This window comes from Simochromis diagramma, unplaced genomic scaffold (assembly GCF_900408965.1).
Source record: "Simochromis diagramma unplaced genomic scaffold, fSimDia1.1 OVJJ01000320.1, whole genome shotgun sequence".
In the NCBI taxonomy this organism is placed as follows: Eukaryota; Metazoa; Chordata; class Actinopteri; order Cichliformes; family Cichlidae; genus Simochromis; species Simochromis diagramma.
This window is the reverse complement of record NW_024386773.1, coordinates 10,822,162-10,835,072: the sequence shown is the minus strand read 5'-3', so window position 1 is coordinate 10,835,072 and position 12,911 is coordinate 10,822,162. Positions and strand designations below refer to the sequence as shown.

Genomic DNA, 12,911 nt, shown 5'->3' with positions numbered 1-12,911 from the left:
ATGCTAATTACATGTCTTTACACGTTAATGAAACATGTTTACACTCCAAAAAAAATCAACTTTTTTTTCCTTACACAAAAAACAGTAACCAAACAAACCATGCTTCAAATGAGCATTCTATCTGACGGCCTGTCGATGGCAACAAAATGACTTCTATGGGAAAACTGCTTCTGTTTTAAGCTCTGTAAAAAGCCCATTAACATCCTTTCTGATGCCCTTCATACCATGTTTCCAAATGAAGCATTATCTCTGTGGTTTCTCTGTGGTAATTAGTACAGCTTTAACTAAGTTTTCATAATAAATGTAGATAATATTTCTTTTGTTTTTAGAGAATTATAATAGTAGTAATAGTATAATAATCAAGCACAAGCAAGGTAAACAATAAAAGTTAAAGTTTATTACATGTTTATATACAAACAACCCTGCAAGGCACACATTTGTTTAAATAAGAATATACAATACATTTTATTCTTGAAAGCAAACAATTTTAGTTGTGTACATATATATATATATGTATATATATATATGTTAATAGAAGTCTGTTTAGTGTTCAAAGAAGAAAGAAGGCCCCAAATTGCAGATGTCCAGTCAGCACAGATAACAACACAAAAGTGACCAACATAACATTTCCATATGCTTTCTTAGGTTCTTAAACAAAAAATTACAAAAACATTGAAAAGACCGTGGTAAAACTTTCCAAGCCTGCACTTGCCCTCTGTATTAAGAATACAGTACTTAACAAAGACATTAACTCACAAAGTAAGAGTTAAACTCCATATCCATAGAGAAGTATAGTTAAGCTGGCTGTATGTCATCTATAAATGATAATGAAAACCTTTGTCAGTGCTGTGAAACACAGGAAATTATTTTTTATTAGATTGTTCATGTTACTGACAAAAAAGGCCAAGACTGATTAAGGCCATTGATACTTAAGATACACTGCTTAGCAAATTTATTACACGACCTGTCATAAAAACAAGAAAACACAAATATCTGTCAAAAATGTGTTTAAAAATTATATTGCTAATTATTAGTCAAGAAACAAACCAAATACCTAAATCTGTGCTGGCACACCGGCCCTCTCTCAGAAATTAGAAGTTTATCAAGCATAACGTTCAACCACTAAGATTTTTTTTTCTGTTGAGAAATCCAAGTACATAACTGTGATCTGGCATGTTCATCAAAAATAATAATGCGCTTTTGCACTTTTTCAACTTTTTTATGAACAGTAACTTTGAAAATTCATGAATAACACGTATGATATTGTAGCATTATAAATATTTTGATTAGAGAACTTATTGGTGGATTAACCATTACAGAAGCATAAAACACGATTTTGGTAAATATCAAAACTGTTAATTTAGGGAAGCTGCGGCATAAACCTTACATCAGGTGATGGTCTAATAAAATTGTTAAGCACTGCAGGTTTGTATTTGGTATGAATATTTTGTAGTTTAAACACAGAAAAATAGCATTTTTAAATATATGGTTTTACTTTTTGTAGAAAAAGGTGAAATGAAAGTTGGATTTCAGCTAGACTGAAAAATCTATTTTACTTTTCTTTTGGAGGTCGTCTTAAAACGCATGAAAAATTTTTCAGGGTATTGGCAAGAATCCACATGAACAGCATATCATAATAGCTCCATTCTGTACATTGTTCAGTACAGACTATTGATTATGTAGCGATCAGCCGTGACATCCTGTCACTCCATTCGAGCTGCCTTTATGAAAATGTTTGTCCAACATCAATCAGGACTTTTGTGAAATAACTTTTGTTATTCACAACAAAATGATTTTGTTCACAGCACATAAAGCAAAGATTGAAAGATGAAAAGATTCTCAAGACAAAGGCCCATCTTGACTTATGAAATAAAGATAAACAATGTGATGACAAAAAACTAACGTCTGGGGCTTTAAGCTTAGAAACATTAAGATACAGGCAGTCGTACTCGTACAGTTTGTCATCACAAAGTGTCATGACATACTGTGACAGATTTGACAGATGCAAGCTCCCTTAAGTGGCTACTGAGTTGCACCAACGTTTTACCTCACAAATACAAGTTCAACAAACAACCATCGTTGCATTGCTGCAGTTCATTCCATAGAAGGATCAGGAGATGCCTGACCAAAGATGATTTTTAGAGGCTTAGGAAGGCTTGTCAGCATTATTCCCAAGCCTCCCATCGTCTGGAGTTTCAGAGTCCCCAGGCTGTACCATAAATTTTATTGAATATTCCTATTGTGACGTTCCGGATAGTTGGCCTTTATCATGCCAAGAGACCAAGTCGCTTGACCTTAGCAGACAGGAAAGAGTGGATTATGAAGACTAAGGTCTTAGGGCAACAATGCAGGTCCAGTTGCTGTAAGAAGATACAGATATGTAAAAAAGAAACATGATTAAATGAAGGAAATCCATATAATTTTGCTTATTTTAAACATTTCTATAAATGCATAACAAGCAGGTCAACCCATCTGAATCGGAATTATCTGAATAACTTACAGAGTGAAATATGATTTGTAACTGTCTGAGAGGGAGCATGTAATGTTTTTTTCTTAAATGTCAAAGAGATGGCTAACACACAAGCTTAGGTAGAAATCAAATTTAGTCAAGTTCACCATCTGTCTAACAAGTGAGCACTCACCACTCAGAGTAATGGTGCTAATGATTTTACTGATGCATTATTGCCCTGAAATGTCACATATTTCACTTCAAGTCAAAATTGAACAGAAAACAGGGGAAAACTTACTATCTCAGCCTCGGGACCTCCAAAATCAAGGAACATCATCCGAACGCCGTCGTCTGAGGACATTCTGAGGCGCTCAAAAGGCTGCTGGAGGAGAATATTCTTCCTGACACCCATTTCTTCGGTGAACAGTGTGAAACCGTCATCGATGTGAACTCCCAGCAGGCACTCTTTCCCATTCCAACTGCAGACTGCAAAAGCAGAAAAAACAGTGCTTATGTGGCGTAAAGGTCAAGTAATGATTTATTTGTGATTTCATTAGTAGTATCATTCAGTATTGATACAGGGCTACAGAATGCACTTTACTAAATGTGACACTGAAAAGACAGAGATGCAGGTTAAATATTTTTTGCTGTGAGAAAACAAAATTGTTCCAAATTTTAGTTTAGCAAAAGAAAGTTAGAATTAGTTTCACATATTGGAATTAAAAGAACCATTTTTAGTTTATACTGGAAAGTTTTTGCATCATTTTATTCCACCAGCAGAGGGCAATGTGAAACCGTTACTACACAGCAAGGTTTTACACCGCATGGCACTTGTCTCAGAAAGTAGGACTACTCTGAGCAGTAAATCCAGCTGTAAAGCTGTAGGGGGTTTTTACTCAGTCTAGATGTAAGCAAAGAGCTAAGACTTTATATACTACAATACATACGACAAAATGCTTTGTCTTCCCTCAAGCTCCTTATAAAAATCCATTGCAAGAAAGTTTGGTTTCTAAAAACCCAAATCTTTTATTAAAATGAAACCAGAAGAATTGTGCAAAGATTAGGGACGTTCTACAAAGGGGTACAGCGTGCAGATCACTGTGTAAAGAACAATAAATCGCACTAATCCTGCTTTGTGAGACGAGCCTCTGTTTTAAACTGGAATGTTTGTGTGTGTCTGTTGAACAGAACCAAGTCTTAAGCCCAAGCAGGAATTGTTTGGTTGAAATAGATTTGAGGTATATTTATAGACATGATTCAAATGTCTGAATCAGTCCCTGAAAAAAAGTCATGTTGTACTGCTAGTTGGATAGTATTTTGACTTTCAGAAGGCTCCATCTTTATTCCTCTTCAGCTTCTACCTCTAACAAAACCTTGTTTATTTCTGAAAATCGGTTCGGATACGGAAATGTTACCTGCCATTACAGGTAAATTCTTCTTAAAATATTGTTTAGTTCAGGTTAACAATGATTACAAACCAGTGTTTCTGATAGTAATGGGGGGGGGGGACTCAAAACCAAAAAACTCTTACCCTAACTTACAGCATACAGACGCTGCTAACTGAATTACATAATTCATGTGTACTCTAGTATAGAACTGACATCACCATTTGGTATTTAACATGTAGTGGGCTTTTCTCTTAATACATCTGAATTTCAGATTTATTCGCAAAAGAACTGTAAATGAACCAAAAACTGAAGAATCTTTTCTATCTCTGTACCCGTGGTGACCTCCTTGGTAAGCTCAGCAGCATTGTGGCAACCCTCCACCAGCAGATGAGTCCAGGTCGACAGCTCCTTAGCAGAATCCACCCTAAAAACATGCGTCTCCACGCCTTGCTTTGTGCCTGAACGTAGGCCAAATGACAGCTCAGAATCCAAGACTGGAGAGCTTTTTCCTGGACCAGAGTGGACCAGTCTGAGAAAGGAGGGTGTGGGGTAGGTGAAAGAGTGGGGAAAAAAAGTGTATGAGAAAGATGATAATGAAGACTTATAGAAAATAATGTGGCCATAAGAGCAAATGATGTTGCAGACAAACTGCTACAGGGCTACAGAGGAGAGAAAAAACAGAGGAAAAACCCATGACTCATAGGTTCTGTTTCCACATGAATATGATGTTATTTGGCAAAACGTCCAACAGTCCAGCTATGGAAAGAGTGAGCATGTGTTCTCTGGGCTAAATCAAGCCAGAGGAAGGCCTGAGCCGAACAGGGTGGGGCTTCTGAAACTCCGTCGTTATGTGAATGCGTTGATATAAGAAAGAGAGCGAAAGCACAAGTGTCATGTTATGTAGCGTGTGCTGTAAGGGTGGAAACCTGGTGGTGATGAGCGGGTGGCTCTTTGTCGGATTGTTGAGGCTCTCTTTGCTTTCAGGACACGAGGGATACAAGAGCAGGTCCTTGTCAGTCAGCACAGCCAGTACGGGTTTCTCTGGACCCTGAGATACCTGCGCACGTTGAAATTTCTATCAAAACTTCAGAAATATTTTAAACTTTCTATTAGGCTACAGATCAGTTTAACCATTGCTCCCCCCATACCTGCTCTGTAATCCAGCCCAGATGTTTGACTTCCATGCCAGGCTGCATGCTCCTCATCTCCTCCTTCACTCGTGGTAAAAGGCTGGCAGCACCAGCCTGGATGGCATTGTACCAGGATTGGGCCATGGCAGGGTCTTTTGCCCTCAGGAACACAGAGTTCTTTTTGTTGGATGAAATCACCTCAAAATACCTGGCAAATGAGATGACAGAAAAAGAGAATGATGCCAGAAGAAAAACATAAAAGAGGTGGGGAAAAAGCTGTTAGAGGAATAAAGACATGGCAAAGTGACTAAAGCTTAAGGGTGAAGAGGAAGTTTCAGATTTTAACAAAGAGAATGTGAAAAAGACACACGAAGAAGTCCCTTTTACAAAGCCATATCATTTTCATGTGTCAGATTTTTTTTTATCCAAATGCATAAACTGTATGAAATATTACATAAATCGCTGAAGCTTTAACATGTAATACCTGTTTTCTGTGTCTGGAGGGCACTGTTTTCGTGACACCTGGCACATCTTCAGCGGGATGCTCCGGGGCTCCTTCACCTCAGCAGGGGAGAGCTCAGTGCCCCTTTGAGGTGTGGAAGGGGGAGAATCCCACGGGAGACCTGCTCCAGGGGACCCAGAGCTTTTAAAGAAGGCAGACATCTCCTTGATGTACTTCACTGAAGCAGAGTGGGAGGGTGTGGGAGATAAGAGAAAAGGCAGAAGAAGTAAAAGAGGACAGAGAAGAGAAAGAGAGAAAAAATGTAAAAAAGAAGCCTCCAGGTTTGGAGATGAGTTGAAAGCTGTAACACTTAAGAACTGCTTCAAAGTGGTGCAGAAATCAACGCACAGTACAAAGAGCTCTATGTCACAAAAGTTCTCCCATACAGAGCCTATGATGTTTATGTTGCATTTCTGTTGTAGGTAGTTGATTCTGGCATGTCTTTAGCAGCCACTGGTGCCATAGAGAAGATGTAATCTGACACTCATATCTCACTCGTGTGTCACATGTCATCCTGGTGCTCCAGCACAAGGATTATCAGTAGTGACCGTTACGGCGTCTCTGTTTGTGCTACTAACAGTGGCATTCTTAGTGCCAATATCAGTTTACCTGTTATTTCCTCAAAAGCTTGTTAAGCCCTGGAAAAACCTAGGTGCACTTGAAAAAGTAATGTATTTATAAGCTTGCCAAGGTCCAAAATGTGGGACTATTTAGAAAAACGCAACAGAAAATAAAGATGAAAAACAGAAAACAAAATATACATTCCACCCATCTCAGGGTCATGAAGGACCAGAGCCTATTTAAGGTGAGACAGGTCGTCATCACAGGGCCGACACATATACACAGAAAACCATTTACAAGTAACCTCACATTCACACCTGCAGCCAGCTTTTTAGCAACAGATGCCTTTGGATTCTACCCAGAGAGCTGTCCACTGCTCTACCCTCTCTAACAACAATAATAACAACAGTAAAAATAATTTGAAAGTTCAGTAAATGGAAGAGTCTATAAGTGCACCATGACACACTGGTGTGAATATACATGTGTGTCTTTGTGTCTAAGCGTGTGTTTTCAAGATGACTATCTTTTTGTGGTTTGAAGGACCACATGGAGGTGAAACATCATGAAACATGATGACATCACCGAACTATCAGTGTGACCGAGGATTCAACGGCAGTATCCAACAGCTTACTTTGATGAATAAGGCTTTTGATATATATAGATCAGTAACCCCGACCCATTAACAGTTAGGACTGGCTAAACTGATTGTGAAGCACTCTGTTACTGGTCATATGGTTGAGTTTCCAAACCACAATGTTTGAGGAAAGAGTAAAGCACAGCAAGAAATACAATGGTAAACTACTGATCAAAGTCTAGCTAAGAAACCCTGTCAACTGATGGATGTAAAGGCACAGGAAATCCTTGTAAATAACAAAGATATTCTCAGGGATCAAGAAAAACAGAGACATGAGTTAGATGGGGAAACTTATGCAGCGCATAAAACTTGAAAATCTATTAAAGGTTTATTGATGCAACATTGTTTGAAAGAGAGACGTCTCCCCGGGCCAGGAGCGCTCCAAGGTTGACTACAGATGTGTCAACCTGTACTACTTCTACTGAAGTCTGGACTCTTGGGGACAGGGGAAGAAAACAGGTAGGCTTTCACAGTGTTGAAAGCTGATTAGCATTCATCTGACCATATGTGCTGGGAATGCAGTTCTGTTCATTGCACTGGAAGGCCAGTTTTCTTCTTCCGACAAGCCATCACAATTCTGACACCATATGTTGTGGAGTTCTTTCTTGCAAATGCCTAAGAAGTTAGAAAAACACGGCCCGAGGTGCTTCGTCATAAGGACTTCCAGTTCTGTATGGTGCATGACTGACACAATAGTGTCAGGGCTTTCACATTAATACAACGGGAGGTTAAGAAGTGCAAAAACACACATCCATCCATCTATCCACCCATGTTCAGAAGTGTGCTAAAAACATATTTATGAGATCTTTATGCTGTCCCGTAAGTTAAAGACAGATTTGTCTCCCAATAGCCAATGTCAGTGTCAGAGGTACATCTAACTGAGGGGGAAGTTCCCAGTTTAAATTTGAAGAAAGAAGCTGTGGCTCATGGTCAGCATCTTAAACCCAAGGCTATGGGGGTGTCCATAATTTTTGGTGGATATAATTAAGTGTTATGAAATTGTTACTGTATCTTATTCTGTACACATATCTTTTTAAACGCAGTTTTACCACTCACACACCCAAGCTCAGATACCTAAACACACCACCACAGATGGAGTCCTCTGCTGCAGTCCAAAAGGCTGTGTATGGCTTTAACAGCAGTAGCCACTGCTGGAGTAAAAATAGCCCAGAGGACGTGGCAAAGCAGTAGGTTTAAGGCAAAGCTTTGGTTTCACATGGGAAGTGTGAAGTGCTCTGTACAAGAGGCATGTAGCCAGAGGGCAAGCAGAAGAGTCGTAGCACAGGACAGCAGGAAGGAGAGAGGAGGCTTTTACTTTTCCCAAAATAGAGATCCTGCCAGATACACACAGCCTTCCACTTATTTAGCTTCCAAGCATCAACTCTCTAACAGTGCACGTTTTATTTGCCAATTTAGGGAATATTGACAGATTTTCACTCTTATGGAAAATTGCTACATTGCTACAACTGTGTGCTTTTAAAGTAACTGCAAGTATCCAAACGTGAGTAGTGTGCAGAATATTGTCAAACTGTCACATAGTATGAAGCAAGAAAACTGCATGAGCAACATTTATGTAAAACATGACTAAGGTTCTTTTTCAGACGTGCTGCTATGAGCATTTAGGGATTACAGTGCATGTGTGAAGAAGTCTTAAGATGCTCCAGCAAAGGGCATGACCTAAATTCTGAATAATTCTCGGAATAATTTTCTCTGCACCTCTTTGTTTGCAAACTAATTTTCCATACTTTTCAAAAGTAGTGTGGATCAATAGTAATGTCTTGGATCTAAAACCTGTCTGCGATGTTTCCCTTTTCTCTCTCTACAGAGATGAAGTCAATTCCTTTGAAATTTTGTTAAAGATTTGCTGCAAAAATCTTAAAAGATTAAGATTAAGGAGTACAAATTTTCTCTCAGCAGTCTGCATGGAGAGTTTCCTTGAATACACATTTGTGACTCAGACACAAAATTTACACAAAAACGTTTTCACACACTTGCACCTGGGTACACATGTAGTAGCGAGTTTTTTAATACTTAATAGTGCCATTCTTTGTAAACCTCAGAGATAGTTGTGTAAGAAAAGCTCAGCAGATCAACCGGCTACTTCAGCAAATGCATTTTATGGAACTCACACAACATTTTTTGGTTTACAGGTTGGTTACAACCAGTGTTTTTTCACTTCCTATTTTACCTTAAAATCTCTCATAGCTATTCCTGTCTGTTTTTAGCATCACCTGTGTTTTATTATCCCATCATTTCTCCTATCTTAGCTCTCCAGACTTCATCCAAACACCTACTGCTCTGAAGTCAGCAAAGTATGCTGACTTCAGAGATTAATAAATGTAAAAATTGCCTATACTTAGTATTTTTCAGCAGAATTTTATATTGCCTTGCAATGTAACATAATTACTGAATCTTCGAGCCTCATAAGTGTGTAGCTTTTAAGAAGGGTTTCAAACTTATTACAAAAACAAAGAACCACCAAGTGACAAAAATATTCCATATACAGAGCGGGTAGTAATTTCCTCCCAAACTCATGTAAACTGGTTAAAAGAGTGTTTGCCTGCTTCAGCAGACCATTTGAACTGATGTGAAATGTGAGCTGTCAATAAGCGACCACAACAACAGAAAACATTTCCATGCTAAGAAAGCTGCTAAAGTTTTTCAACCCTGATTTTATATACTTACTGGCTTTTTTAATTCAAATTTGGCAATGTGGTTGATAGCGCCCATTTCTATCGTGTGACAAACTCAGAGCACATATCTAATACTGCTTTACATGGACTACATGGTCTGTGGATGTCAGTATAGTGCAGCCAAATGACACTTCAGTGACATCTGTCTAATAAGAAGGCCTCAGTTACACAAAAAGCACAATTTCAATAACAACAGATTCTTCAAAAACACTTTAAGAGAATATAAGGAGAGCCAACATAGTCGTGGCTAGAGGTGCTAATATCTAGCACATAAACATATTTCTATTCTCGGTGGGCATTACTCTTTATTATGTAAGGCTGAGATTATGTCTCTGGTGCTGCACAAACTGCACAGCAGAATAGGTTGGGAGAAAGCAGCAACTATAGAGATGTTTACTTCTGTAAAGAGGCTTTTATAATCTCCCCAAATAACAATCTCGATGTGATAGCTTTTAAACATAGTGCCGTATTAAAAAGAGAGGTGAGACGATAAGAAAGATGGAGAACTGAAAGGGGTGTAAAATGGAACGAACAACATAGAAAAGAGAAAGGCAGCAGGAAAAATGAAGATTGGGAGCAAGAAAAGAGAATATGAACGAGCGAGACAGGCAATACAGGGAGAGCGAATATACAGCTTAGCTCAGCCAGAAATGTTGCCATGAATACCAGTGGCGGCTCATTCAATACAGGGCTAAAATTAGCTGAGATGGCACTGTTATTACTTTAGCTTATCTGGCAGCCAGTGAAACTACTTTTGTAGTGTGTGCGTGTCTGTGTGAGAGAGAGTTATGTGTGGGTGTAAGTGTGCGCATGTGAGGAGGTTCTTTGCTTCTTCTGCAGGATCTGCCACTAAGCTTTTCATGGTAAACTCGTCACTTTTACATTGAACCTAACAACTCCTAGCCAGACACTTTCAGTCAGCTGAGTTCCAGCACAGTTTGCTTAACCGTAACTTGGACATTACAAACTGCCAAATAACACTTCAACTTGTTCGAACTCTAAACAGCCAGACCTCATTATTATGCTGATTACCTAATATACACAGAAACCATCACATATATCCTTAACCCATCACTGCTAATCCTTGTCTGAAGCCATCCATACCCAGGAGGAGCATATCAGGAGGCCAGCAGCTTAAGAAGTTAGGCATGAGCTGACATGTTTCCAGACTTGGCACTTATAAACTGAAACTGGACCAAACAATGCACTAAAGCTAAATACCAGCCCTTCGTCCGCTTGCCACTGGTTACTGTGGGAGCAGCTGGAATGTGACTGGGGAGTTGCTGACCTCAGAAGCATGTTGTTGCCTCTGTAAACTATGTCAAGCAAAGAATGTCCCAATGTTACACCTCAGGGGAACAATGTTATGGGTGAAAACAACGTCATAAATTACTCTATAAAAGAAGTGAAACATGTTCAGTACATAGAGGTCAATTGAGGCAAAACAAAAAAAAGAAGAAGAAAAAACAGGTTTGCAATAATCAATTATACAAAAATGTGGAGTTCATGTTTCGCAAAATGTAAGATGTGGACTATTCAAGAGGCGATGAAAGTGGACATCAAACAAATGAAAGATTTAGCAAAAACTCAAGACTGCAAAAAGGAAAATGTTACAGATACATTATGAGCTCATTTCGGTCCGTTTCATGTTCTGTCACTATGTAATGGTTTCATTCTGTGTTCAAACATCACCTTTTCATGTGTGAAGTTTGCTTTTATTTCCCAATGGAAAAGAAAACACGTTTGGTTTTTTTCAGCACTTCTCTTAAACTTGTAAACAGTAAGATTCTGGGCTGGACTAATGCTAAACGGTCACCACTGCTCAATCGATAAAGGGCAATGCTGCAGAGACAGAACAACTGATTGATTGACCACTATTGATAATCAGGCTGAATGGCTTGTGACTAAATTTCATCATAGAACACAGGTATGGTTAAAAGTCAGATATGTTATGTTATGTATATATATACATATATTTCTTTCAAATTTTCAGTAGACGTATTGAAGTTTGGTTGACATTTTACACACAAACATTGTTCTGTGCTTGTAAATAAAGGCTTAATCTAACAAATACGTCAATTATGATGTTCATGTGAAACTTTGTTTTTTAATAGGTTTATGGGTTTGTTTTGTTGTTTTTGAATTTAACCACAACACAGAACTGAATAAGTGGGAGAAGATGGATGGATGGATGGATGGATGGATGTATGGATGGTCTACAGGGACAGGGAGGCTAAAAAAGGAAAGGAGCTAAAATGTCTAGTTTCACAAGGGAATGCTTTAAGACAACTGCAAATTATGCAATTGCAGAGTACAAGAACTTGTGCTGGAAGTGAGCACAATAGGAACTCCTTTAAAATAAATACTCATTACTAATCAAAATCAGTCTAAAAAAGTTAATGATCAGGATTAGGCTTCGATATGCCAAAACCACAAGTGGGGTTTGTGAACATTTTGAGGCGTATGGTACACATACAAGAAAGAGGAAAAACACTCTAGTCAGAGCCTTTTCTTATTGATCCCTAATTTTGTGGGCTGTTAAATGCCAGCTTTACTGTATGTGTCCCTATTCTATCACTGATTAATGTGCATCTCCTTCTGGTCAATTACCTGGGTCTATATGATTTAGATAGGTCTGTCATTCCTATAGCCCATTTCATTAAAATCATGGATACATGCCAACTTTGGGAGGTGTCAGGTATGACATAAGTGAGAGAGAGAGAGAGAGAGAGAGAGAAGAGAGAGAAAGCAGAACACAGTGAAACTTTTAAATGAATTCACATGCTGCCAAAGAGATTTGATTACTTTGCATAGTGTGTCAGGAGAGTTAATTATCCTAATTCAACAAAGTGAAAGTGAAGGAAACTTGAACTGGATCTGGCAGAACACAAGAACAGAGTAGAAGGGATGCTTGGTGGCAAATGTTCACTTTTCTTTTGCTAATGATTGCTGCCTAAAAGGCAAAAGACTCATCCATTTATAAAGTATACACAAACTATTTTTCCACCTCAAATGTGCAATTTTAGCTTCCAACGATTATGAAAACACATTTATTGTGAATAATAAAAGTAAATATCTCCCACTCCATCCCCACCATGGCAATGGGGCACGATGCTGTGAGACAGTTCAGTGGAATTTAAACCTGTAGTGAAGTAAGAGACTGACACAAAGAGTGGGCCACCAATTTAACAGGGGCCTAGAATCGGGGCAGAGGGTTCAGAGAGGGCTTGTTAAGTAAACTTGATGACACTGAGGGAGAAAGGGCCTGTTGGAGATTTGTGATTTAATAAAGCTATGTTATTTAACTGGTTAATCCATTCCCTTGCTGAGTGTAAGCACAATGTCCTTACGGGCCAGCAGCTCTGAAGGAAAAAGGACCCGAGCTTTGTGTCCACAGCGTTAGAGGTTTCATGGCAGGGTTACTCACAGAGATTCAGAACAATCCACATAACACCACACATTACCACAGAACTACACTACTACTGGTGTCTGATCGCATCCAGTCTGTTAGACTCCTCAGCCATTTCTAACACTCGCTGCAAGAGAGTAATATA

General features: G+C 38.8%; 1 protein-coding gene across 1 annotated transcript in view; it reads right to left on the bottom strand.

The window, feature by feature from the left end:
* Positions 1-375: 375 nt before the first annotated feature.
* Positions 376-12,911, bottom strand: part of snta1 (syntrophin, alpha 1) — a 30,516-nt gene continuing 17,980 nt past the window's right edge. Inside the window, exons 3-8 of the mRNA XM_040007769.1 lie at positions 5,452-5,647; positions 4,986-5,175; positions 4,764-4,894; positions 4,170-4,366; positions 2,748-2,935; positions 376-2,360 (exon numbers count right to left, since the gene is read on the bottom strand). Coding sequence (XP_039863703.1) covers positions 2,268-2,360; positions 2,748-2,935; positions 4,170-4,366; positions 4,764-4,894; positions 4,986-5,175; positions 5,452-5,647 — 995 coding nt within the window. The 3' untranslated portion in view covers positions 376-2,267. The remainder of the gene's footprint in view (positions 2,361-2,747; positions 2,936-4,169; positions 4,367-4,763; positions 4,895-4,985; positions 5,176-5,451; positions 5,648-12,911) is intronic.